Source organism: Myotis daubentonii, chromosome 3 (genome assembly GCF_963259705.1).
Source record: "Myotis daubentonii chromosome 3, mMyoDau2.1, whole genome shotgun sequence".
Classification (NCBI taxonomy): domain Eukaryota; kingdom Metazoa; phylum Chordata; class Mammalia; order Chiroptera; family Vespertilionidae; genus Myotis; species Myotis daubentonii.
Window position 1 is genome coordinate 198830849 of NC_081842.1, and position 25559 is coordinate 198856407.

The following is a 25559-nucleotide window of genomic DNA, read 5'->3' on the forward strand; positions in this document are numbered from 1 at the left end:
CAGCTCACCCTCCCCAGGAGGCCAGGCACGGAGGCCTGTGGAGAGGAGAAGAGGAGTCAGAGGAGCTGGTGCTACAGGAGATGCCTACACGGCAGCCAGGTCAGGACTAAGGCAGAGGCCATGGGGTCCTCAGTGCAGTTGGGAATCTCTCTGCTGGCCTAGCCAGGCTGCTTTGGGAATTGAACTGCTAGATTCCACTGGAATATTTAAAAACCTAAATATTTATTTGCATCATATTTACAAAAGTGGGAAGGAGACTTGGGGAAACCCTGAGAACACCCCACATCTGGCTGACCAGCCCCTTGGCGCTGCAGAGGAGGCGGACACAGCTGGAAGGAACAGGATTTATGTTGCATACTTGAACTACAGCAAGTGTAAGACTGGTCCTATTTACAGGGCAGAAACACTACGGGTGGAGGGGCGGGCAGCAGAGCAAGCACCGGAGTCCTGGCCAGAGGGTGCCTGCTTGCCACCTTCCCCACCTCTCCCAGAGGCATCTCTGTGGCCCCGCTGGGGTTCTCCGGGGGGAACGGGGCCGCTCACATGATGCTCGCCGGGGTGAAGACAGGGCCCACGCACAAGGTGTCTGTGATCTCCCAGCCGCAGGACAGAGGCTTGCACATGCCCTCAGCGTCCTCATCCTGTTCTGCAGGCAGCGGCTGCTCTCGCAGTGCTTTCCTGTGGGTGAGAGAGGGGCACTGGAGGCCACCAGCATGGGACCTGCTGGCTGGGGGCTCCTGATGGCCCTGCACCAGAAGACCTGGCCCCCATTGGGTATAGGGGTTTCACCTGAGCCCCAGAGCCCAGCCTAGGGCAAGAGAAGGCCTGCTGACCATCTCCCCCACCCTTGTAGTCCAACGCCCCCAAGAAGGAAAGGAACCCACATTTGTTGAACACTTACTATGTGGCAGACATTGTGCCAGGCACTTTACTTAAGTTATCTAATTGTATCCTCCCTCCCCAAACCCTGTAAGAGCAGCATTATCATCCCCATGTTACTGAGACAGAGAGAAGTGACCTGCCCAAGGTTACAGGGCAGAAACTCTACGGGTGCGGGGGGGGGCGGGGACAGCAGGTGGTAGAACTAGGATTTCACCCAGCTCTCTCACTAACACACTCTTCATACTCCAGGCTTGGCACTTAAAAAAAATTATCTCCTGCCCCCATTCAAAAAATCCCACAAACTCTTTCTCCTCCTACCTACCCATGTTGCTATGGGGCTCCGCCCTCTGATCAGCCACCAGTTGGGAATCTTGTCCTCACACCCAGTGATCCTGCTGACCAGCTCCTGAACCTCCTTACAGCACACACCTCTCTCCACTACCACTGCCACCGCCATCTCTAGCCGGGAATGCAGTCTCCCAGGTCTTCTCTGGCTCCTCCAGACATTTCTGGCCCAGCACCATCTTCCCAACAGTAAATCCCTGCTCCCGAGTTGCCCGCAGTGTCCGCCCACTCTCCGGCCCCAGATCCGTCCCAGCGGCCTCTCCAGCCGTGCCCACCCTCACCCCCTATGCGCCACCCACCGTAACCATCTCTCGGGCTCACACTCATCCCATCCCAGGCCTGTGCGTGTACTTGTGCTTCCACCTGCATCATCAACCCTGACTCACTCCTCCTCGGCCTTCAGGTCTCAGCTTCAGGGACTGAATCTCAGGAAAGACTTTGCTGAATCGCACAGCACAATGTACTTCTTGATAAAAATAAGGGTTCAATATCTGCTTCGGCTACAGCACGCCTTCAACTACAGCCCTCCTTCAGCTACATCAGGGCAGGGAGTTCGTGCCTGGTGCCCCATGCTGGCACATAGTAAGCACTTACTCAGTGGAGAGGGTGGACACTCCTGCCATCCGTAGCCATCTCCCCAGCTCCGAAAGGGGGGCTCTTCCCTGCTGACCAGCTGTGTGACCTCAGCAAATGACCTATCTGTGATAGCACTCATCCCAGAGTTGTGTGTGGTTGAAGGAAATAACCATGAAGCCTGACAGGAGGGTTCAACTAACAACGTTGCTCCCATCTTGCTCACTGGATCCCAACACTGGCCTGGTGAGGAAGCGGGGCCAGTTTTAGGCTCACTTTTTAGATGGGAAGATGGAGGCTACGTGAGTGCCAATATTTCCTGGGTCATAGAGTAGCCACTCGGCTGGTCAGCTCTATCCACACATGCCCTTGGCCTCCCTTGATCCACACAGTAGCTACAGTGGCCTTTCCAAAGTCCACATCCAATCACGTCACTCCCCTGCTTCAAGCCAGTCCGTGCTACCCCCTTGCTGCTCAAAGCCCTTCCAGTTTTTAAGGCCCTTCTCAGATGCAGCCCTGCTCCCTCCGCAGCCAGGACCACCTTGTGTAGGATGCTCCCTCCCTGCTTCCTCTTCACAGAGCCCTCTCCTGCCCCTCCTGCCCCTCCTGCCCCTCCTGCTTCTTGCTGCCTAACTCCCACTCATCTCCCGGCTTCACTTCACCTTTCCTTCCTCCGGGAGGTGGATCTGGGCCCCAGGGAGGAATCTAAGCTTCCGCAGCCTGCCCCCTCCACCCAGCACAGAATTTATCAGGAGTCCTGTCTGCTTCTCTGTGTCTCCTACTCAAGAGAAGCTCAGTCTCATTCATGGCCATAGCCAGGTGCCAAGCACAGGGCTTATTTGGAATCAATAACCAAGGGCTACTTGTCAAATTGGATTTCACAGAAGCTGGGTCTCAAACCTAAGGTTTGCCTCATTGCTTCTGCCTAGCCCACTCTTTCTCCCCCACCCCGCTCCATCTCCCAGCAGGGCCCCCTTACCAGGCCACCCTGGACATGGCATAGGTGATGCGGCAGGTCTGGATCCCTCTGAAGAGGGAACCCATGCCCACAGTGTAGGCGCCCATGTTCTCAAAGACCAGCCAGTCCCCTATGTGTAGTTGCGGCAGCCACAGGCCCTCAGCTACACAGTCACAGCCATCAGCCGCCGGGCCCCACAGGCTGCTGCTGTACAAGGGCTGCTCTGTGGAAGGTTTCTGCAGAAAAGAGGGTTGAGCACATTCAGCTTTCCTGGGCGGACTGTTCACAGCCTTCTCACTCCCTCCCTCAAAAGCCTCCATGGCTCCCATAGCCAATAGGATAAAGGCTGGATGGGCCTCCTAGCCTGGCATTTAAGGCCCTCCCACTTTCCCCTACTCATTGCCTCTTAAGACTCGGAAGCCACAATGCCTGGTGTTAAATCCAGGCTCCAACACTTGCTAGTTGTGTGACCTTGGGCAATATTCTTAACCTGTCCTGGCGGAGCGGCTCAGTTGGTTGGAGCATCACTTTACACCGAAAGGTTGTGGGTTTGATTTCTGGTCAGGGCACGTGCCCAGGTTGCAGGTTCAATCCCTGGCCCCAGTTGGGGTGGTGTGGCGAGGGGGAGGCAACTGATTGACGTTTCTCTCTTACATTTCTCTCTCTCTCTCTCTCTCCCCCCTCCCCCTCTCCCTCTCCCTCTCCCTCTTCCTCTCTCTCTAAAAATTAATTTAAAATGTCCTTGGATGAGAATTAAATTTTTTTTGATAAATATTTAATTCATACAAAAGAATATTTGTATCATTTGTAAGATATAGGAAAATTTCCAGTATCTTTGAAACTCCTATGTGGCCCACATCAATGACATGCCTCCTGAGGTAGCCATTATCCTGAATTTTGTTTTCATTATTCTCTTGCTCTACTTTGTTTTCCAAAAACATACCTAACCTTAAACAAGATAGTATTTAGTTCACACTTTTGAAATATATGTAAATGGAATTATAGGGTGTAATCTCTACAACTTGCTTTTTTGTTGTTGAAACTTACATGCTCAAGATTCCAACTAATGCAATTTGCAGTATGCTGCATAGAAAATTCATTATATGAAATACACTGTAATCTATTTATGTATTATATTACCCTGCCAACAAACGTAAGGTGGTTTCCAATGTTTTATATTATAAAAATGGCTCCTGTGAACGTTCTTATATATCTCCTCAAACACATATGCCAAGAATCTCTTTACAGTATATACCTAGGAACTTGCTGGAAGGTAGGGTATATGCATGTTTATCTGAGTAATGCCTACCAACTCCCACCTAGCTAGCTGCTCCATGTCCTCACCAACACTTGATACTGCCTGCTTTAAACTTTTTTCTAATGTAGTCAGTATAAAATGGTACCTCATTTTCACTTCAATTTGCATTTCCTTGATTGCCAACGAAGTTGAGCACCTTTTCATTTTGCATTTGGTTTTCTTCTTCTTGAACTGCCTGTTAGTCTTTTGCCCATATTTCTATTGCTTTCTACTTCACATTGTTTTTTCCTTAAGGTTCTTATTTGTCTGTATTTCTTAGTTAAGAATCCTTCATATATTCTGTATACTAAGCCCTTATCAATTTATACACATTTCAGTATTTTCCCCCAGTTTATGATTGCCTCTTTCCTTTTGCTAACAGGTGAACAGAAGCTCTTCATTTTAATGTAGACAGTCTTTTCCTTTTTTATTTTTAAGATATCCTTCACTGTGCCTACATTAGCTTCTGGAGTTTATATTCATGTATGGTGTGAGACAGGGGTCCAATTTCATTTTTTGCATATGGACAATCAGGTGTTCTAGCATCACATATTACACAGTCCCCCATGACCTGCCTTGCGAGCCCTGTCAACACTTTCCACATGTGTGGTTCTTTCCTGTGCTCTCAACTGCATTTTGATGGTCTGTTTTTTTATGCTGGTGTCCAACTAACTATTTTAATTACTCCCAAGGTTAGAAATTATATTATCTATTTCTATTATTTTAGTGGTTACTCTACACATTCACATTTTAACAAGCATGCCTAACTTCAAATCAGAAATTAATCAATATATTTACCTTTCTCTCAAATAATTCAAAATCTTAGAACGCCAACTGGGTCACTTTATCTCCCAACTTACATTCTATTGCTATCCAGTGTTTTATTCTGTCTTATTTGTGGCAGGGGCTGCTAATTGCCCATTGCATTAATGTCAACCCTCAATTTTTACAGGGCACATGACCACCTAGAATGAAGGCCAACTTCCCTTCTTCCAGGTAGTGATGGCCATGGGATAAAAGCCTAAGTATTGTGAGGCTACTTTCAGGAAATTTCCTTAAAAGACAACTTGGACTTCACCTTCTTTCCTAAATGTCTGGAGCTTCCATTTGTACCAACCAAGATGAAGGCAACACCTAAAAGTAGGTACAACTGGGAGCCATATGGCTCCACGTGACTATGAAACCATGGTACCAGCTCTGAATTGTCTGCATCCAGACATTTAGATCGGAGTGAAAGGAGCCTTTATATCTTATTCAAGTCATGTAATTTGGGATCTGCTACTCACAGCCTAACCTAACCATAAGTTAACCTGTTTTTAACCCCACAAATTAGATGTTAATGATGGTGTGGAGAAAATTTAGATCCTCCCACTCTCTTATACACTGCTGGTGGGATTGTCAATCAGTGCCACCACTGTGGGGAACAGTCTGGCACTGTCTTATGAAGCTGAACATATGCCCTGTGCTCAGTGGTTCCACCCTCTGCTCATGCATCACAGAGACAAAGAATATTCATAGCAGTAAGCACAGTCACAAACACTTGGACACAATCCAGATGCCTGGAGAGGAGAATGGATGCAAAAGTTGCACATATTCACTGGCAGAGTGTTACATAATAGTCAAATGAAGAACTTTAGAGACATATGGCAGTGTTGAGGAAACTTAGACTGGATATTAAGTGTTTTTAAAAAGCCCAACACCCTTTTTGTAAAGTAAAAAACAAAATGTAATTATTTTATGAATGGTCAACAGGTATGTGAAAAGATGCTCAGTGTCACTAATCATAAGAGAAATGCAAATTAAACCACAATGAGATATCACCTCACTCACAGCTGTTAAGGTGGCTATTATCCAAAAGACAACATGTGTTGACAAGGTTGAGGAGAATTGAACCCTGGTGAGAATGCAAAGTGGTGCAGTCACTGTGGAAACCAGTATGGAAGTTTCTCAAAAAATGAAAAATAGAACTACTGCCCTGGCCAGTTTGGCTCAGTGGATAGAGCATGCACCTGCGGACCAAAGGGTCCTGGGTTCGATTCTGATCAAGGGCATGTACCTTGGCTGCAGGCTCCTCCCTGTCCCGGGCCCTTGTCAAGGCCCATGCAAGAAGCAACCACTCAATGTGTTTCTCTCACATTGATGTTTCTTTCTGTCTTTCTTTTCTCTCCCACTTTTCCTTAAAAAATCAATGGAGCCCTGACCGGTTTGGCTCAGTGGATAGAGTGTCGGCCTGCGGACTCAAGGGTCCTAGGTTCGATTCCAGTCAAGGGCATGTACCTTGGTTGCGGGCACATCCCCAGTGGGAGGTGTGCAGGAGGCGGCTGATCGATGTCTCTCTCTCATCGATGTTTCTGACTCTCTATCCCTCTCCCTTCCTCTCTGTAAAAAATCAATAAAATATATTTTTTTAAAAAATCAATGGAAAAATATCCTCGGGTGAGGATAAATAAATATAGAACTTCCATGTGATCCAGAAGTCCCACTTCTGGGTGTTTATCCAAAATAATTGATTCTTTCTGGGGACAGTAGGATGTGGGATCCCACAAGAATGCAGGCAGTGCTGGTGCATCACAGTATAAAACTGAATTCCTGGGCACGTCAGGGCAGCTTACTGAGACAGGCAGACATAACCACATCTAACAACACAACTATAGGATGAGGACCGATTAAGTCAAAGGAGGCCCCCAACTGCCCCACAGGAGCTGACATGTGACTGGGCCTTGAGAAACTAGACAAAATGGAGAAGAAAAAACACACACACTGAAAGCTCGTGATGGTGTAGGTGCTGGTTAGGCTCGTAATTTTCCTTCCAGAAGCAGGACCACACAAACAGAGGCCTGGAGATGAGAAAATACGAGGGTGTGTCCGACTTTCTCTGTGAAGATGCCCAGGAAGCGGTGGGAGGCCTGGGCTGGTTCACAGGCTAGGAGGAATGTTTTGCAAACTCCCGTTCTCTGTTAACATGGGAAAACTCATCAGAGAGGAGCTGTTTCTTTTTACTTCTAGGAATTTACCCCAGAGCAATGATCAGAGATGGGTGTCAAGATATACTCACAGCGCTCAAAAACAGGAAACCAATGGCCAACCACTAAAGTCAGATGGGTTAAAATACTCTGCAGTCATCAAAAAGCATGCTGTCAGAGATTAGTTAATAGCATGGAAAGAGCTACCCCCATATTAAATGGGGAAAAGCAGGTTGCAAAACAATATGACCGCAACCTTACGGGGGGAAAAATATAATATGTTTTTTTAAAGACTGAAAAGAAATCTATGGGGAAGGTTTATAGGTGCTAACCTTCTTCATCCTTGTCTATTTTCTACAATGATTATGCTTTACTTTTAAGAATTAGAACCGAAACTGGTTTGGCTCAGTGGATAGAGCGTCAGCCTGCGGACTCAAGGGTCCCAGGTTCGATTCCGGTCAAGGGCATGTACCTGGGTTGCAGGCACATCCCCAGTGGGGGATGTGCAGGAGGCAGCTGATCAATGTTTCTCTCTCATCGATGTTTCTAGCTCTCTATCTCTCTTCCTTCCTCTCTGTAAAAAAAAATCAATAAAATATATTTTAAAAAAAAAAGAATTAGATACCACCACACAAAAATGTTATTTAAACACCCACACAATTGAAAACAGGCCAATTGAAAGTGGCTCACCTTCTGCAGGACGGGGGTAGGGCAGGTGTTGTCAAACAGGACTGAGTTGAAGATTCCATAGATGCCCTCATCAAGTTGGTACACGATGGTCTTGGGGGCAGAACCGGTCTCCTCTGCAGGGAGGGGAGAGGTCAGGGGCAAGGCAAGCAGCAAGATGCGGGGGTGGGAGTAGGGAGCTGGCACAATGGTGGGCTCCACAAAGATGATGTTGCCCCTGCCTCCTGCTGTGTGACATGAGGTTCACTGCCTTGTTGGAAACATTCACCCTTGGAGCTGATCAGCGCTGCCCAAGACACATGCCTTGTCTGCAACAGACCTTGATGCCCCAGCAAAGGCAGAAGAGCAGGCCAGACAAACTCAAGACCCCAAGAGGTTAAGCCACTAGCTCAGAGGCACACAGCTGGGGCAACGCATGAACAGGAATGAGAAGCCAGGTCTCCCGGTGGGAATAGGTAGGACAATCCCCCTGAATCTATAAAGGACGCCAGGGGAATCTCTCTCTCTCTCTCTCTCTCTCTCTCTCTCTCTCTCTCTCTCTCTCACACACACACACTCACACACACACACACACACACACACACACACACACACACACCATTCTACCTGAAGCCCACCACCCCTCCATATGGATTCTCTTGTGGGGCTGCCAAGAGGACGGATCTATCAGGAAGTGCAGGAAACAGCGCTGATGTTAGCAGGGTGGGCAGAGACGTCTTGAGTCAGCCCAGCCTAAACTTGAATACCAGCACTGCCCCTTACCAGCTGTGTGACCTTGGGCTAGTGACTCAACCTCTCCTTGCCTACCTCTGTCCTCTGATTAGTGGGCTTAGACAAATATAAGTTGTCATTAATGGTCTTCATTCTGTTAGAGATGCAGTTGGGTGAGTAAGAGCCTGTGCTCAGGAGAGGAGACAAACTTGGGATCAAATGCAGGCTTTACCTCTTTACAGCTTTAAGCAATTCACTTATCTTTTCTTTGAGTCTCAATGTCCTCATCTGTACAATACAGTGAATAAAATACCTGTCTTACCTAAGGTTGTTTTGATCTTACTCTTCATAAAATACGAGCACGCATGGGATGAAAGATGCTACATGAGTGTCGGGAGTGAGGCGACTTGATTGTAAGTCTTCCTACAGCAAGGGCCCAGTCTCTAGATTCCCCCACTCCCTTACACCAGACCCTGCTCAGCACGAGGCTCCGCGGGCCGACTGGCACCTACCCTCCCTGCCAGGCTGGTCCAGAAGAACCTCCTTCTTGGCGATGATGCTGACTGCCAAGGTGAAGGCCGAGGTCACATAGTAGCGCCCCAGCTTGGCAGAGATGTCCACGCCACAGCCCTCCGGGAAGTACAGGTCCAAGGCTGAGCTGATTACAGAAGCAATCTGGTGGTAGGAGAATGGGGCGGACAGCTACATGTTTGAAAGTGGGGTTTATGCTGAAAACTTGCTACAGCTCCAAGTCTATTTCTTTTTCCTTTTTTAAAAAATATATTTGTATTGATTTCAGAGAGGGAGGGAGAGGGAGGGAGGGAGAGAAACATCAATGATGAGAATCATTTATCGGCTGCCTTCTGTACGCCCCCTACTGGGGATTGAGCCCACAACCTGGGTATGTGCCCTTGATCCGATTCGAACCTGGGACCCTTCAGTCCACAGGCTGACGGTCTATCTACTGAGCCAAACTGGGTAGGGCCCAAGTCTATTTCTTGAAAACTTCTTTGATTTCAGAAAGAGGGACTTGGCAGCCGCTAAGGCCCCAGCTGGTAACCATGAACAGCTGGCCAAGAAGGTAGGCGGGAGACAGAGCTGGGTAAGCCCCTCACGCTTGTGTAAATCAGCCTTCTCAATGCCCCCACAGTGGGAAGAGGCACTGTTAAAGTAACACGTGGTACTCAGATTCCAGAAGCCCTGGGTGGATTTTTCTTTCATAAATAACCAATTTGTTAAATGACACGATTTTTTTTTTTTTTTTACAGAAAATAGAGCCACAAAGAAGGATCAAAATCACCCCTAATTTCAGCATGGATGGATCTAAAGGGTATTATGCTAAGTGAAATAAGTCTGTCAGAGAAAGGCAACTACCATATGGTTTCACTTATATGTGGAATCTAAAGAACAAAATAAAGGAACAAACAAACTTGAGCAGACTCATAGACACAGAGAACAGACTGATGGTTGCCAGAGGGGAAGGGAGCTGGGGGATGGGTAAAAAAGGTGAAGGTACTAAGAAGTACAGACTGATAGTTACACAATAGTCACAGGGATGTAAAGTGCAGCATAGGGAATGTAGCCAATAATATTGTAATAACTATGGATGGCGCCAGGCGGATATTAGAAATATTGGGGAGGACATTTTGTAAAGTATATTATTAACCACTATGCTGTCCACCTGAAACTAACACACAACAATACTGAATGTAAACTGAATTTAAAGTTCTTTTTTAAAAACGCCATTCCTAATTCTGTTATCCAGATGAACCTAATCATTAACTTTTTGGAGTAGCTCTAATTCTTTTTTTTTTATACAAACACTATTTTTTACGATAAACAAGATAGAGTTATACACATATGTTTTTTATAACCTGTTTTACTCAATAGACTGTGAATGTAAATGTTTTCATCATAAGAATGTTTCATAATTTAACCACCCCCGAGTGTTAGGTGGACCAGGGAGGTCCCGTGGAATCCTGTGACATGCAATGCTGCAGTTCATCTGTGAGGCTCATTCTTTGTGTCTGTAGCAGGTTCCTTTCCTAGGCTCAGTCCTGGATGTGGATATTCCCCAATGAAGCTCTTACCGCTAAGGAGAAGCGACCCCTAGTGGTTGGAGTGGGGATTGAGCGACACGTTTTTCTGGATTTCATCTCACAGATGGGAAGGTGGACAGGTTTGCCTTCCTTTTCCTGCCCTCTAAATTGATTTCTCATCAACCCAGACCTTCAAAAAGCTTTATGAATTATGAAAATATGGCCTGGTTGAGCCTCAAACAAGTGCATGGTCTGGAGTTAGGCAGAGCTGGTGTGAGGCCAGCTCTGCCGTGGACTCAGGAAGTGACATAACTTCTATAAGCCACATTTGCTCAGCAGGAGCTAAGGTTAATAATAAGATCCAGGTAAAGCACCAAGCACAGGACTTAACACATAGACAGGGGTGGGCAAACTTTTTGACTCGAGGGCCACAGTGTGTTCTTAAACTGGACCGGAGGGCCGGAACAAAAGCATGGATGGAGTGTTTGTGTGAACTAATATAAATTCAAAGTAAACATCATTGCATAAAAGGGTACGGTCTTTTTTTTTTTAGTTTTATTCATTTCAAATGGGCCGGATCCGGCCCGCGGGCCGTAGTTTGCCCACGGCTGGCATAGGATCAGCTCACAGTGGACTCCCTATCGGCATTATAACCCTCCCCGACCCCCCGCGCCGCACAGAGCCCAATGAGACACTTCTGACCCCAGGATTACCTCTTCGAATCTCACTTTGGCCCCCTCCACTCCAGGGAAGCCACCACCAAGGTCCAGGATGTGCATCCTGTGGCCCAGCTCGGCGCCCATTTCAAACACAATCCGGGCGTCAGCGATGAACTGAGCATAGGCCTCAGGGTCAGGACAGCAGCTGCCAACGTGAAAACTGGGGGAGGAGGAAAGCCTTGGCTTACACGCAGGGCCCCGGGTGCCACGACCTCAGCCCCAGCCAGGAAAGGCACACTGGACATGTGCCCATTTGACAGATGTGATGACTGAGGGCCTAAGAGGTTAAATGGGTGGCTGAGGGCCATGTGGCAAGTGAGGAGGGGGCAGGAAGCTTGGCACTTGGTGCCCCTGCCATCCCTCCATTCTGCCCGTAGGACTGAGCCTTCTGGGACAAGTCAGCCAGATCTGGATGCCTCCCTCCGTCAGTGGTGTGGCCTGCCTGGGCTTTAGCTTCCTCATCTGTTACGCGGGGATAAGACCCCACAAGGCTGTGAGGTAATGCACATGTAACAGTTAGCACAGGGCCTGGACTGTCCTAAGTACAGAATGAATGAAAGCTGTGTTGTTAAGTCATTGCAAGGGTGTGGCCTACAGGCTGGTAAAACTCCTAAAAACCCAGGTCCCTCCTGAGACCTCCCAGGACAAGACTTGGGGAGTGTGAGGTTGGGGCAGTAGGACATGCCAAACCCTCTTTACAAAGAGAGGAAACTCTCAGAAGACAGAATCCCAGGGCCAGGGACAGGCCCTCCTTGGAGGACCTTGGGGCGGGCTCCCACAGAACGAGTTCCTGGGAAAGAGGCGCGGGCCTGGTGCGGGAGGAGGTGGTGGGGCTTCCCGGCACTCACCTCACACCCACCACCTCCACGTGGCTCTTCTTGGCGTTCTGGAGCAGGTGTCTGCAGGAATCCAGCAAAGCTCCAAACTTGAGGCTGAGGCAGCTCTGGGAGTGGGAGTCATCGGTGGCGATGCACAGCAGCATCCTGAGGGGAGACAGCACCTCTGCCGGGTGGGCCCCCCCCCCCACCCCAACCACTTCTTCTCTGAGTCAAGGGGTGTGAACCCCTGCGGCTCAGAGCCCTCCAACCCTACAGGCCCCCGACCCCTTCCTCTCCCTGTACAGCCAGTGGGCCTCTGAGTCCCGTCCATTCCATTCCCTAAACATCCCTAGGCCCTTCGCTGCAGCCCCTGCCCTGGTCGCCACCTCTCTAGTTCTCCCCGGCAGTTCCACTTCCTCCGACTCAGCCACCACACCCGCCGGGCTTTTCCAGCTCCTCTCGTGAGAGGGAAGCCATTCTGTTTCTCAGACACAGTCTTGCCGAGAACCCCAATGTGTATAACAGACAAAATGGAAGCTGCTGTGGGTGAAGCAGAGTGGCCCACCCCCTGCCTCCCCTCCACCCCGAGGCCCCTCCATGGAATCCCAGGGCACAAGTGACCATGTGAGGGCCTCAGCCTGAGCAAGCCGTCCAGTGCTGACCCCTGGCCAAGCCCAGGTCCCTGCCCCGTGACCAGCATCATTCACTGTCCCCCTCACCCCTCGCGCATGGTATGCTCGCACTACATTTCTGCTTGTCCCTCAAAGGCCCCGTGCGATTCCTGACCTCCATGCATTTGCTTACACGGCTGGCTCTGGTGCACTGTATGTGCCCTCCCCAAATTCGATTCACTACTCCAGGCCCAGCTGAAATGCCACCTCCTTCACGAGCCTTCCCCAACCCCCCCATCTCAGCCATGACCTCGAGCTCCATCACACTATGGCTGTAATCAGTTATCGCTGCCTTTGCCGGAGGCAGGCCCCGGCATCCTTGGTCCAGTCCAAGGGTGCCTGCCCCCACCCCCTGTGACCGTGGGTGGGGTCAGGGCAGGGTCCTCGCTCCAGCTCCACTCCTCCCACCCCTCCGCCTCCCATACGAGCGGCTCTCGGCTTACTTGGCACTGGGGTGGTTCTTCACCACCTTTGCCAGCTCCATCTCGTTGTCAAAGCTCAGCAGCTGGATCCCGTACTTGGCAGCATACTTGATCTGTGCAATTTGCTTACAGGGATTGGCGAAGATGATCTTACCGGCAGGGACGCCAATACGCTGGACCAACTCCATCTCTGCCTGTGGGGTCCCAAAGGTGGTAGTGAGGAGGCACCAGGGCCTGCTGGGCCCACAGAAGCCAAGGAAACACAGATGAGGGGCAAAATCCTAGCTATGCATGCAGAGATCCCTACGAAGTGGGCCTCGCTGTCCAACAGCAGATACTACAAACCAGGACTCCTGCTGGCTCCCCACTGTTTGACAGGCAGGGCTGCCAGGTATGGCTGCACAGGTGATGCTCTGCACCGTCCGAGGGGTCCCATTCACAAACAACACATGGTAGATGTGCGTATTTATTACAGCTTCCAGGCAGTAAAGCATCTCCTTCTAACAAAGAGTACATTATTATAACAACTTAAGGAAGGGGCACATTTCCTAATTCACACAAAGGCATTATGTGGACTCAGTGGCCCTGGCAACAGACTTCTGACACACTTTCCTGGCAGGTTTAAATGCTTATAGAATGTTAGTTGATGTGTAAGGAAGTTCACAGCATCCGGAGTCTTTGACACAGGCCTGCTGTGTGTATAGCCCCTCTCCCCAGGGGCCCCCTCTCCCTCGCCTTTACAGAACACTGCTCCACCTGATGGCTGCATTAATGATACAATGGTGATGACAATGACAGCCACCATGATCATTGAGCACCTACCACAAGCAGGTGCCCAATGAGATGCTTATTACATCAGGTGCTGGCAGACTTTTTCTACAAAGGGCCGGAGAGCAAATAGTTCAGGCTCCGTCCACACAGTTTCTGTCACAGTTACCCCACTGCCATTGCAGCCACAGACAATGCATAAGTGAATGAGCAAGGCTGGGATACAATACAACTTCACAAATCAGGCGGGCTGAACTGGGCCCACACCCACTGCTTGCCAACCCTCACTGTTGATTCACTGTTCTATTTACTCCTCACGGTAACCCCATCAGAGGGATGTTAGCTCCATTCAACAGAGAAGGAACCTGATGCTCAGAGAGGCCATGTAGCAAGTAGGTGGCAGAACCAACTTTCACACTCGGGTCTGACTCTCCATGATTAAGGGACGGAAGTTGAGAGGAAGTCAGTTTGGAAACATGGTAGAAGACAGAGGCCATTTTTAGCCAGCCTGAGTTTGTAATAAGACTCTAGTTTTCATTTAGCACCTTTTCGGCACAAGGTGTTGATGCGCATCATCTCAAGTGATGCCTATAACTATCCTAGGAAATACTCATTAGTCGCATTTTCCAGATGCCAGAGGGGTCTGCCTGCCTGTGGTGACACAGCCAGGACACAAAGGTCCAAGTCCAGGGCCGGACAGCTCGCTCCCCAAGAGCCTGGGTCTGAGCGGCTACGAAGCTGCTTTATTCCCCACTTCACCAGGTAAGGTGAGAGGAAGAAGCAGTGCTAGCCCTTTGGTGACCTGAGGTTTAGCTCTGATTATAAATATTTAAATAATAACCATCATTGTCATCATGGAAATATGCAAATCAAATCCACAATGAGATATCACCTCACACCTGTCAGAATGGCTATCATCAAAAAGAAACAACAAGCAAGGTGCAGAGAAAAAGGAGCCCTCACACACTGCTGGTAGGAATGTAAATTGGTGCCACCACGATGGAAAACAACATGGAGGTTTCTCAAAAATGAAGACCTGTGATCCAGCAATCCCACTTCTTGGTATTTACCTAAGAAATAAAAAACACTAATTCAAAAAGATATATGCAGCCCTATCCTGCTTGGCTCAATGGATAGAGCATTGGCCTGCAGACTAAAGGGTCCCGGGTTTAATTCCAGTCAAGGGCACATGCCCGGGGTTGTGGGCTTGATCCCCAGTAGGGGGCATGCAGGAGGCAGCCAATCAATGATTCTCTCTCATCATTGATGTTTCTATCTCTCTCTCCCTCTCCCTTTCTCTCTCTGAAATCAATAAAAATATATTTTAAAAAAGATATATGCACTTCATGTTCACTGTAGCTGCCGGGAGCCGGTCCATGCTTGCTGTTTCAAGGGACCTGGCATATATGGCATACTGTTCTTAATATGTTTGCTCACTTTCTTGGCACTATGTGTCTTAACCAAGGTCTCTGAGAAAGGTTGTTTCCCCAGGTAGGGATTTTCCCCTGAAGTTAGGGAGGGAATAAAACCCCTCAACTAAGTGCCAGGGGGGTAATTAATCACTTTAACTACGAACAATCATGCTTAAGCTACATAATCTTTACTCCCTGGAATGGAGATAAGAAACGCCCTAACCTTTGTAATAGAGATTGATAGGATTGAATCAACTGGTATAAATACAGATGTAACAAGACAGAAAGAGACAGAAGTTAGAACACAGAACTTAGAACACAGGACTTAGAAGAGAGAACCTACAGACAGAATCTACGCAGAACCTACAGACAGAAGAACTTCGCTGGAGAGAACATGGCAAAAGATCCTGGACTGAACCTGACTACAGAAATTGGCAAGAGAACCTGACTAGAACCTGGCAACAGAACCTGGCTGGAGAACCTGGAGAACCTAGCAAGAAAACATGGACACAGAACCTGGCTGGAGATCCTAAGCAGAACCTCTCTGGAGATCCAGACCAGAACTTGGCTGGAGATCCTGGCTGGAGATCCTGGCTAGGCTGCTGATCAACTGAACACTGTCTCCGTGTCATTCCTTCTTCGCCGACTCCGTCTACGCCTTTGGGAACCCCTGGACCTGCTGGGGTTGGACCCCAGCATGTAGCATTATTTGCAATAGCCAAGATATAATATTCCATACATATACAATGGAATATTACTCAGCCATAAAAAAGAATGAAATCTTGCCATTTGCAACACAATTGATGGACTTAGAACTTATTATGCTAAGTAAAATAAGTCTGACAGAGAAAGGCAAACACCATATATGATTTCACTTCTATGTGGAATCTAAAAAGCAATAAATGAAAGACAACAAAAAATACCTCATAGATATAGAGAACAAACCTATGGTTACCAGAGGGAAAGGGAAATGAGAGAAGGGGGGAAAAAAAGGTGAAGGGGAAAAATAGGTACAAATTTCCAGTTATAAAATACATAAGTCACCCTGGCCAGGTGGCTCAGTTTGTTGGAGCATCATCCCATACACCAAAAGGTTTCGGGTTTGTTTTGTTTTGTTTTTTTTGTTGTTTTTTTTTGGGGGGGGGATTTTTTTAAATTTTATTTTATTGCTTACAGTATTACAAAGGGTATTACATATGTGTCCCTTTTTTTCCCCCCGCAAGGTTTCGGGTTTGATTCCTTGTCAGGGCACATACCTAGGTTGCAGGTTCCATCCCCTATTGGGGTGCATACAGGAGGCAACCAATCGATGTTTCTCTCTTTCTCTCCCTTTCTTTCTCTAAAATCAATAAACATATCCTCAGGTGAGGATTAAAAAAATACATAAGGCATGGGAATTAATGTACAGCACAGAGAATACAATCAATAATATCGTAATAACTATGTAAGGTGACAGATGGTTACTAGACTTATCACGGTCATCACTGCGTAAGGTGTATAAAAGTCTAATCACTGTGTCATACACCTGAAACTGATATAATATTGCATATGTCAACTATAATTTTAAAACACATTTTTAAAAAGAAAAACATAAACGTATGCCAGCCACTGCATCAAATATTTTATTTATATTCTTTTTTTTAAAAATATATTTTATTGATTTTTTACAGAGAGGAAGGGAGAGAGATAGAGAGAGTTAGAAACATCGATGAGAGAGAAACATCGATCAGCTGCCTCCCGCACATCTCCCACTGGGGATGTGCCCGCAACCCAGGTACATGCCCTTGACCAGAATCGAACCTGGGACCCTTCAGTCCGCAGGCCGACGCTCTATCCACTGAGCCAAACCGGCTTCAGCTTATATTCTTATTTAATCTTTATAATAATCTTATGAGATCAGAAACAGAGGCTTAGAGAGGTTAAGTCACTTGTCCAAAGTAACACAGTTCATAAGCGGCACAGCTGGAATTCTAACCCAGAACTGTCAGACTTGAGCAGCCAGCTCTTAGCCACAGGACCATGGAGAATTCACCCTTGATCCTGAGCTGGCAGGTGTTCCTGGAGCTCTAGGAGCTGCCAGGTTCCGTGCTGGGTGCTATGAAAAGAAGTGGTAGGTAAGGCAGACGGGCCTCTGACCCTGTGTCCCTTCAGGCTGGAGGGGCGGACAGGTAGGAATGAATGAACACTGAATTAGAGTGGAATTACAAATGGATAAGAGCCGTGAGGAAAGCGTACAGGATACCGGAGAGAATGTGAGTGGGGGGACCCGGGTGTAGGGGAGGACAGCCGTTCTGAGGGTCAGAAATTTAAGCTGAGACCCACAGGAGGCCTGGAGGGCCAAGATGGAAGGAAGGAAAGGAGGCTTCGGTAGTAAAGGAAGTGCCTGTGCGGAGGCTCTGAGGCCAGAGGTGCTCAGCCTGATCCGGGAGGACGGGCAGTGGCCTGGGCAGGGTGCACACAGTGGGGATGATGAGGTTGGAGGGAGGTGGGCAGAGCCAATGGGGAAACCAAGGAGGCTGATGTGGATTCACCTTTTGTCCTGTGAGTGATGGGAAACAGGTTGAAGGGTTTCAAGAAGGGAACTGACATGCTCAGATTTGCATTTTAAAGGCAAACTCTAAGTCTGGTTCCCCTGGAGGGCCTGAGCGGGGGAGAGGAGACCGTCCCCATCACCCTGGCAGAGATGGCAGAGTCTGCAGAGAAAGGCAGGAGCTGTGTTCCGGAAGCAGGGCTGGCAGGCTGGGGGTACACATGGGGACGCAGGGTGAGGATGTCTGAGGGGGACTCCATGCCCAGCAGACCAAGGGACCCCTCTCGAAGGAAGATTGTGAGTGCATTTGAACGCACTGGATTCCAGGCATCCCATGTCATTATCAAGCCAGCAGCTGGGCAGATAGGTCTGGGAAGGAGATCAAAACGTGGGAGGTGGTGGCGTATTGATGGCATTGAAAGCCGTGGGAGGGGCTGGAATTCCCTAAGCAGAGGGAGAGTTTATAAGAGAAGGGAGCCTGAGATGGAACCCAGAGGGACTCTCCCATTGAGAGAGCAGCCCGGCCTGTGTGGCCCAATGGTCGAGCATCAGCCTATGAAACAAGAGGTCACAGTTCGATTCCTGGTCAGAGCACATGCCCAGGTTTCGAGTTTGATCCCCAGTGGGGGGGAATGCAGGAGGCAGCCAATCAATGATTCTCTCTCATCATTGTTTCTTTCTCTCCCTCTCCCTTCCTCCCTGAAATCAGTAAAAATATTTTTTTTAAAAGAAAGAGCAGTAGAAGATGAGGAAAAGCTGGCACCCAGGACCTGCAGAGAGGTGAGGATAATACAGAGATTATAATGCCATTCGTGTCCAAGCAAGGCTTGCCCACAACTCATGTCTGTATGAGAGGCCATGTCACTGTGGGAGGCACCCCGTGGGGTGGGGCAGGGGCAGAGCAGCCTTCACTTTCATCTGATAGCCTTCCCAAGTCTTTAAAAGCAGGAGCACCTGTTACTATTGAATATCTTTTGTCATTAAATGGGGAGTGGCTACTCAGTGGGCATCAGGTTTTAGTTTGGCGAGATGAGTAAGATCGAGAGGCCTGCCAACAACATTGTGCCTAGTCAACCACACTGAACCAAAAATGCGTTAAGAGTATCCTAGGTCTCATGTTAAGTGTCCTTACCAAAAACAAACAAAAAGTCCCTGCATTGAATATTGTTGAGGCCAAATAATTAGAGGACCAAGGAGTGTCCCCAACAAGGTCTAAATGCATCAACATGGACCCATATTCAAAACCTGCTGAGTTGAAAGCTATTGCTGAACAGTACATACATGACCATCTTTTATATTGCATTGCAAAATCACAAGATATTGTGTATACAGTGGGGCCTTGACTTACGAGTTTAATTTGTTCCTTGACGGAGCTCATAACTCAAATTACTTGTATGTCAAATCAACAGTGAACGAGTGAGACATGTGATGCTGGGCTGATGTTGTGGCGTTCACTGTGACGTTCACTGCGCCAACTAGCGATGGGGTATCTGAAGCTGGCTCGTAACCTGAATTTTAGCTCGCAACTCAAAGCAAAAAACCGGCTGAGAGACGGCTCAAATCTCGAAAAACTCGTTAGTCGGGACACTCGTAAGTCAAGGCCCCACTGTATTTTCTATAGGTCACATTTAAATACTATATACCTACCAAACTCAAATTCATGATGGCAATTAACTCTGGAGACATAATGCTGATGTCCTATGTGTGCATGTGTGTGTGTGTGAATATATATGTTATTTGAATAATTCAAAATGAAGGTTTAAAATAAAGTGCTCACTGCATCCTGAGGACGTTGGCAAGAGGAGTTTCCCTGGAGTAGTGAGAGTGGATGTCGGTAGCAATGGCATAAGGAGTGGGTGCTAAGAAAAGTGACAAGCGCAGACACACGAGTGTAGACAACTCATTTTGGACTTGAAGAAGGAGCAAGGGATGAGTGTGGGCAACGATGTGTCCAGGAAAGGCTTTTTAAGATGGAAGCATGCTGAGGGAGACAGCCAGAGAGGGCAAGGGATGGGGTCAGGAGAGATGACATAAGGTCTTTGGGAAGGTGGGTGGACCAGAGCCCCGTGCAAGGCGTGGCCTGTGCCCTTGACCCTGGAGCCCTTTGATGTGGATTTGTACTCCCAGCCCCAGCTCACTCCACCAAGCCTTCAGTCGATGTGCTGTGTGGCCACCAGCTATGGCTGACCAGAAGAGGGCAGCCTTGGACTTCCATAGAAAGCTGGGCACCCCACAGTCACCTCTCAGAAAAGGCACCCAAAGGACTGCGTGATCCCCGCCACCAGCAGGGGGTCTTGGCATCTTCCGCCCTCCAGTTAGCATCTGTCACTAGCCTAGTCCCAGCTCAGCCACCCTCTCCCTAGGATCTTGGAAAATACAGCGGCTATAGAATCAGAGACCCCCTTGCTATACACAAGCAGCCACTGCCCAGTGAGTCACTCAAGCTCTGTGCTTACACACTAAATGCTTCCTCACGGGACTGCAGTTAGAATCAGGATAATAATAATTGCTTCACGGGGTTCTTGCGAGAATAAAATGAGATCACGTACAGAAAACGCTTGGCAAAGCGCCTGGCACAACAGGAGCGCTCAGCGAATGGCAGATGCTTTTAAAGTCCCCACTGACTTCAAGGTCTTTCTAAGCCCTAACTCCCCTGGGAGGCCAGCCTCTGGGGCTAGAGGGCCAAGAGCCCCAGCTTGGTTTCCAGAAGCAGAGGACTGTAGTAGTGGGGTTCGGTCCTGTTCTTCACCCCTCGACCCAGGGGGCAGAAAAGATCCCCTTCCTCCTTGCCCGCAGCAGAGGCCCAGGGGTGCAGGGACAGTCCTGGCTCTGCCACGAGCAGGCTGTTAGCTGGTCCCCACGGCCTCCAGTGTAAAATGGCAACCCCTCTCCCTTTACCCTCCCAGGGCTTTATGGACCACACGCACAGCACTAGGTGCGTAAAGCAAGAGCTCATGCAAGGGGGCTTTGCGGGTGACAAGAGGGAGAAACTCATTTGTCAATAACAACATTAACATCAGTCTCTGATGATAAAGGTTCACCTGCTCGTTCTGACAGCCCCATCCTGGTTCACACCTGTCTCCCCCTGGAACCCCACCAGGCCTGCCATCCGACCCGAGGCTAGCTCTTCTCCTTTCTCCCCCAGGAACCCCTTCTAAACTCTCCTCACAACACCCAGTCATATTGCCGCCTTTAAGGGGCTTAAAATGGGTCATAAAAAGGGGTTCCCCTCAAAACAATCATTTCTGTTACCAGAAATGACAGGAGTGACACTATCACAAACCAAAGCGCCTCAGGGCATCTGCACTTGCTTCTGCCGAGAACGCCCGTCTCCTCGTTACCCCCCTGGCTGGATATTTTGCTTCCTTCAGGTCTGTACTCAAATGTCAGCAAAGCTTTCTCTGGCCAAACTATCTAAAAGTGCTGTATTCTCACCCAATATTTCCTACATCCCTTTCCCGTTTTAATTTTCTCCATAGTATTTACCATCAAAATACTATCGATTTTCACTGTTTAACTTATTTAACTTATTTTAGAAAGCAAGCTCCACGACAAAGGGGCCTCTTGTTGTTGTTTCATTTGTTTTGTTCACTTGCTAAATCCCCACCTAGAATAGTACTTGGCACCACAGTAGGTGCTCAATAAATGTCTGCTGAGTAAATAAATACACCCAAGGCTGTACTCCGAGGAAATTTTATAGCTGAAAATTTCTCAAGGAAGAACAGAATGAAAATAGGTAAGCTAAGGCTTCAGTTCAAGGACAGCAGAGTCTGTCCTACTCAACACTCTAAAGTCAGCCTTACCCAGCACAGTGACTAGCGCATTGTAGGAGAGTTCAGTGAATACAGAATAACAGTAAATAAGCAAAGTAAATCCAAACTGAGCAAAAGAGAATTAAGACAACAGCATTAATAAAATTGAAAGGCAATAGAATTGGCAACAATAACAAAACTCTAAAAGGATTAAGAAAATGTAGCGACATATTATTAAGATTATAAAAGAAAAAAGAAAACCATCAATAAGAGGATGTTTTTGTTTTGTTTTAATTAAAAGAATACCATGTATAATTCTATGCCAAGAAGTTTGAAAGACTCTATTTAAAAAAGCGACCCATCTACACCAGGGATACACAAGGTTCTAATTTGGAACTTCAAGGCTGGCGAATTCCATGCTTGTTTTTCCCTCCCTTACCCCTTAACGCCCTTCCAAGGAGTGGCCTTTCCCAGAGGGCAAGGGGCCAACTGCAGGTCACTCCTGCCTCCCCAGGGCCCACCCACAGCGGCCCGGCCATGTGTGTGTGCTCAGTAGGCAGCGAGGGTCAGTGTGTTGGTGGGGGCAGGGGCTCACCTTGTTGGCACAGCTGAAGCCCAGCCCCAGCTCAGCCAGGACCTTCAGCACGCCCAGGCTGCTGTTGCACTTGACAGCGTAAAAGGGCCGGACTCTAGGCAGGCACTTCAGAAAGCAGAAGTGCTTCCTCACTACTGCGCCCAGGTCGGCCACGAAGAAGGCAGTGGCCTCACCCTGCACAACAAGATGGGTGAATGTGAGAGAGACCCCCCCCCCAGCTCCCGCCTTGTGCATGCCACCCCTGGTCTTCCCAAGTATCTGCCCCAAATGTGGCTGTGGCCACTAAGCTGCCTGCTCTACGTTCTCTGGGGGGCTCCCCAAGTCTACAGGACAGATGGCTAACTCCCCAGCCCGGCATGCAAGGATCTGTGGCCCAGCCGCTCCCTGCAGGGCCAACTCCAGCTACAGGCTCAATTCTTTATTTTCCCACCTCCCAGCCTCTGTTCCCACCCTGCCCTCCACATGGAATACCCTACCCCCACTGTGCCTGGCAAATACCTCATCTACCTTCAGTTCCACCTGGGACACTACCTCCCCCAATCCATAAAGGCAGCTCTGCTTTTAACGCTCCCACTGCATTTTGCACTTGCTTCCAAAGTATCACAACTATGTATGCATCTGTCTTCCCCAGAAAAAAGATAAATTCCTTGGAGGCCAAAGCTGTGGCCCACAGCCCATTGCTTTTCACATACTGGTGCTTGCGGGAGTCCCACTGCCACTGCCACCCATGCCTGTCTGTGGACAGCTGGTTACCACAGATTTGCTGAGGGCTGACTACGCATAAGGCTACGGGTGAGACCACATTGCTGAAACCTCCGCTGGGACTGTTTCCCTCTTTGCAACACTTTTTTTTTTAACTGACGCCCACTTGGTGTTGGACATTATGCCAAGGGACAGAGACGACCAGGCAGGGCTCCAGCCCTGAAGGGATTTGGGTCTGGAAGAGAACACATCCCTATGCAATTACAAGTGCGTTCAGTAAGTGCCAGATGGAAGTTTCTATGCAATGCAGTTGGGGCCATGGAGAAAGAATTTACAAAATCTGCCCGGGCCATCAGGAAACAGTGACACTGGTGAGTAATAAGGCATGAGTAGAAATAGGTAAGAGGCCGGGAAAAGAGTGTTCTCGGCACAGGGGTGATAATAGGGCACATGGCACCAGTGGGACACAGGGCAGAATAGTTCAGCTCTGATGGAGCATGATATATACCATGGGAGAAGCCGGAAATGGAGCTGTGAAGGCAGAGGGGTTCTGATTTGATCCTATAGGCAACTGGGAACAGCCAAAGAATTCTGATATTGAGCAAGGCTGTGTAAAGCGAGTGTGTGTGGCAGGAGGGGGGGGGGGGGAGATGAGGCAGGAAAGAAGTTGGGGGGCCTTTAGAGAGATGGAATCTGAACTAGAAAGAGGTTTAGGAGGAGCACACTGGAAGGTATTTTAAGGCGGCTGAACTCACAGAGCTTGGCGATGCCTAGATGAGGGGGGGGGGGCAGGGGAAGAAGGGCCCCCTAGGTTTCTGACCTAGATCTAGGGCCTGGGTAGATGATAGTGGTGCTGTCCTCAAGGCAGGAACAGGAGGGGCAGGTTTGGGAGGCAAGGACCAGGAACTGGGGATAAAATGGGTCTGGCTCTTGCAATTAGCAAGTTATGAATAGCAAGTGAAAGAATAAGATGAGGCCCCAGGGGCCCTTTCAGAGGAGGCAGCTGGGCCTGCACCAGGGACCCGGGCTCCAACCCCACCCGCACCCCCTCACCGTGGTGGCCTGAGAGGCCCCCATAGTGAGCTCCTCCAGCAGGTCTCGGGTGCTGAAGCCCTCCTCCACCATCACAAAGTCCGTTTCGCTCAGGTAGCCTGCCATGCCGAGGAGGAGGAGGAGGAGGAGGAGGAGAAGGAGGAGGAGGAGGAGGAGGAGCCGATGGGCTGGATGGAGCCGCCGCCGCTGCCTCTGCCTCCGCCGCCGCTGCCGCCTTAGAAAGTATGCAACACACTGCGGGGGAGAAGGAGGTGCTGCTGGCCTGGGGTCGATGGGGCGGGGGGGCGGGGGGGCTGGCCTGGGGTCGATGGGCGGGGGGGGGGGGCGGGGGAAGGCTGGCCTCCGCTGACCCCCTTACTTCCCCAAGCCACGGTGCCCAGTCCTGTCACACCCGCCACGCCCCTAGCACAAGCCTGGGGAGCTCAGGTTCACTGGGAAGGGTAGAGACAATCGCGAATCCTCCACTGGGACACGGCATTATAGGCTTAGATGTCAGTGCCTCTCCGAGCCTCAGTGTTCCCATCCATAAAATGGATGCATTGTTTTGGAAATTCTTTCCAGTTTTAGTAAAAAAAAAAAGGAAAGAGAGTAAGGGAGCAGGAAAGCCGAGCGTCTCGGGAGGCCGCTTCCAGCTGCCCCAGCCCTGACCACGCCCACCTAAGGAGGCTGCAGAGGCTGCGCCGAGCCCTGCACCCAAGCTGAAGTTCGAGCCCGCTCTCCGCTGCGTGACCTTGGGGACGCCCCATCCCCTCTCAGAGCCTCAGCTTCTACATTTTTAAAGGGGGGCAGCTGGCCTTGGAGTGCTAGGATTCTAAGCGTGCATGGGGGCGCCTTGCGGGCTCCAGGGGCGAGGACCAAAGGCTGAGGGTCCTTCCCGGGGAGCCCTCCCGAGTGCAGGGCCGAGGTCCCGCCCCCGATCCCCATACACACACACACACACACACACACACACACACACACACACACCCTTACCACGCCCCGTCCTCCTTCGCAGGGGCCAGAGCCAGGCGCACTGCTAGGGGGGGTCGCCGGTGACCTCGAAACTTGTGCAACACCCCGAGGAGGAGTGGCAGTTGCGGAGCCGAGGCCCCTGCTGAAAGGAGGCAAGAGGGGCCAGGGGCACGTCAGCACTGGAGACCGGAGCCGAGGGCGCCCGCCCCCTGAGGCTCCCCGCACTCCCCGCACTCGCCTTAAAACGCATTTACACGGCTTCGGCCCATAGATCTCCCCAGCGAGTGAATCGGGTCCTCCGCGCCTCCGCGCCTCCGCTCGCTCGCTCCCCCCGGATCCGGCCCCGCGGCCTGCGCCCCGCCCGCCCAGCAGCCACCGACCCCACGCTCCGCCTTCCTCCCGCGGCCGCTTATATAAGCCCCGCCCCGACCCCGCCCCTGCCGCTCAGGCCCCGCCTCCGCTCGGCCGCCCCGCCGTAGCCCAGGCAACCGCGTGCCGTCATCCCATTGGTCAATTCTGACATAAAGCATTCAGCCCTGCCAGAGGGTCCTCAAATCTGAGCCTCTATCCTCCCGGCCGATCCCTTGCCCACGGCTACCCGACCCCTGGAAATCGGAACCGCAGCGTCACCATCTCACAATTCCTGGCGTCGACGCGGTGGGACTCTTAGTTCCTGGTCGTGGATCGTAGAGAGTGGACAGGAAGCCAAAT

At 49.8% G+C, this 25559-nt stretch overlaps 2 protein-coding genes across 4 annotated transcripts in view; one reads left to right on the forward strand and one right to left on the reverse strand.

Moving 5' to 3' along the window:
- TRIM62 (tripartite motif containing 62) overlaps positions 1-17511 on the forward strand; it is a 58857-nt gene extending 41346 nt beyond the window's left edge. Inside the window, exon 7 of the transcript XR_009452042.1 lies at positions 17496-17511. The gene's annotated coding sequence lies outside the window, so the exon portion shown is untranslated. The remainder of the gene's footprint in view (positions 1-17495) is intronic.
- Positions 331-25240, reverse strand: AZIN2 (antizyme inhibitor 2). Of its 3 annotated transcripts, XM_059690307.1 has the most exons (11): positions 25087-25240; positions 24870-24990; positions 23898-24131; positions 22143-22316; positions 13107-13279; positions 12023-12157; positions 11169-11334; positions 8929-9091; positions 7709-7821; positions 2780-2994; positions 331-678 (listed from the first exon to the last, which is right to left on the reverse strand). In XM_059690307.1, the coding sequence occupies exons 3-11, from the start codon at positions 24000-24002 to the stop codon at positions 540-542; spliced, it is 1383 nt and encodes a 460-aa protein (XP_059546290.1). In that variant the 5' UTR covers positions 24003-24131; positions 24870-24990; positions 25087-25240; the 3' UTR covers positions 331-539. The 3 variants fall into 3 exon arrangements, with proteins under 3 accessions (XP_059546290.1, XP_059546289.1, XP_059546291.1); XM_059690306.1 differs by lacking the exons at positions 22143-22316; positions 25087-25240; XM_059690308.1 differs by lacking the exons at positions 2780-2994; positions 25087-25240 and having other exon boundaries at positions 492-678.
- Between the last annotated feature and the right edge of the window lie 319 nt (positions 25241-25559).

What these genes read in the sequence shown, in the direction of transcription:
- AZIN2 (XM_059690307.1), bottom strand. Translation starts at nt 24,002, where the DNA reads ATGGCAGGCTACCTGAGCGAAACGGACTTTGTGATGGTGGAGGAGGGC. An exon ending in GCTTCAGCTGTGCCAACAAG is followed by an intron (nt 13,280 to 22,142) that starts GTGAGCCCCTGC and finishes GGGACCCCACAG; the next exon opens with GCAGAGATGGAGTTGGTCCA. An exon ending in GCCATGTCCAGGGTGGCCTG is followed by an intron (nt 679 to 2,779) that starts GTAAGGGGGCCC and finishes TCTCACCCACAG; the next exon opens with GAAAGCACTGCGAGAGCAGC.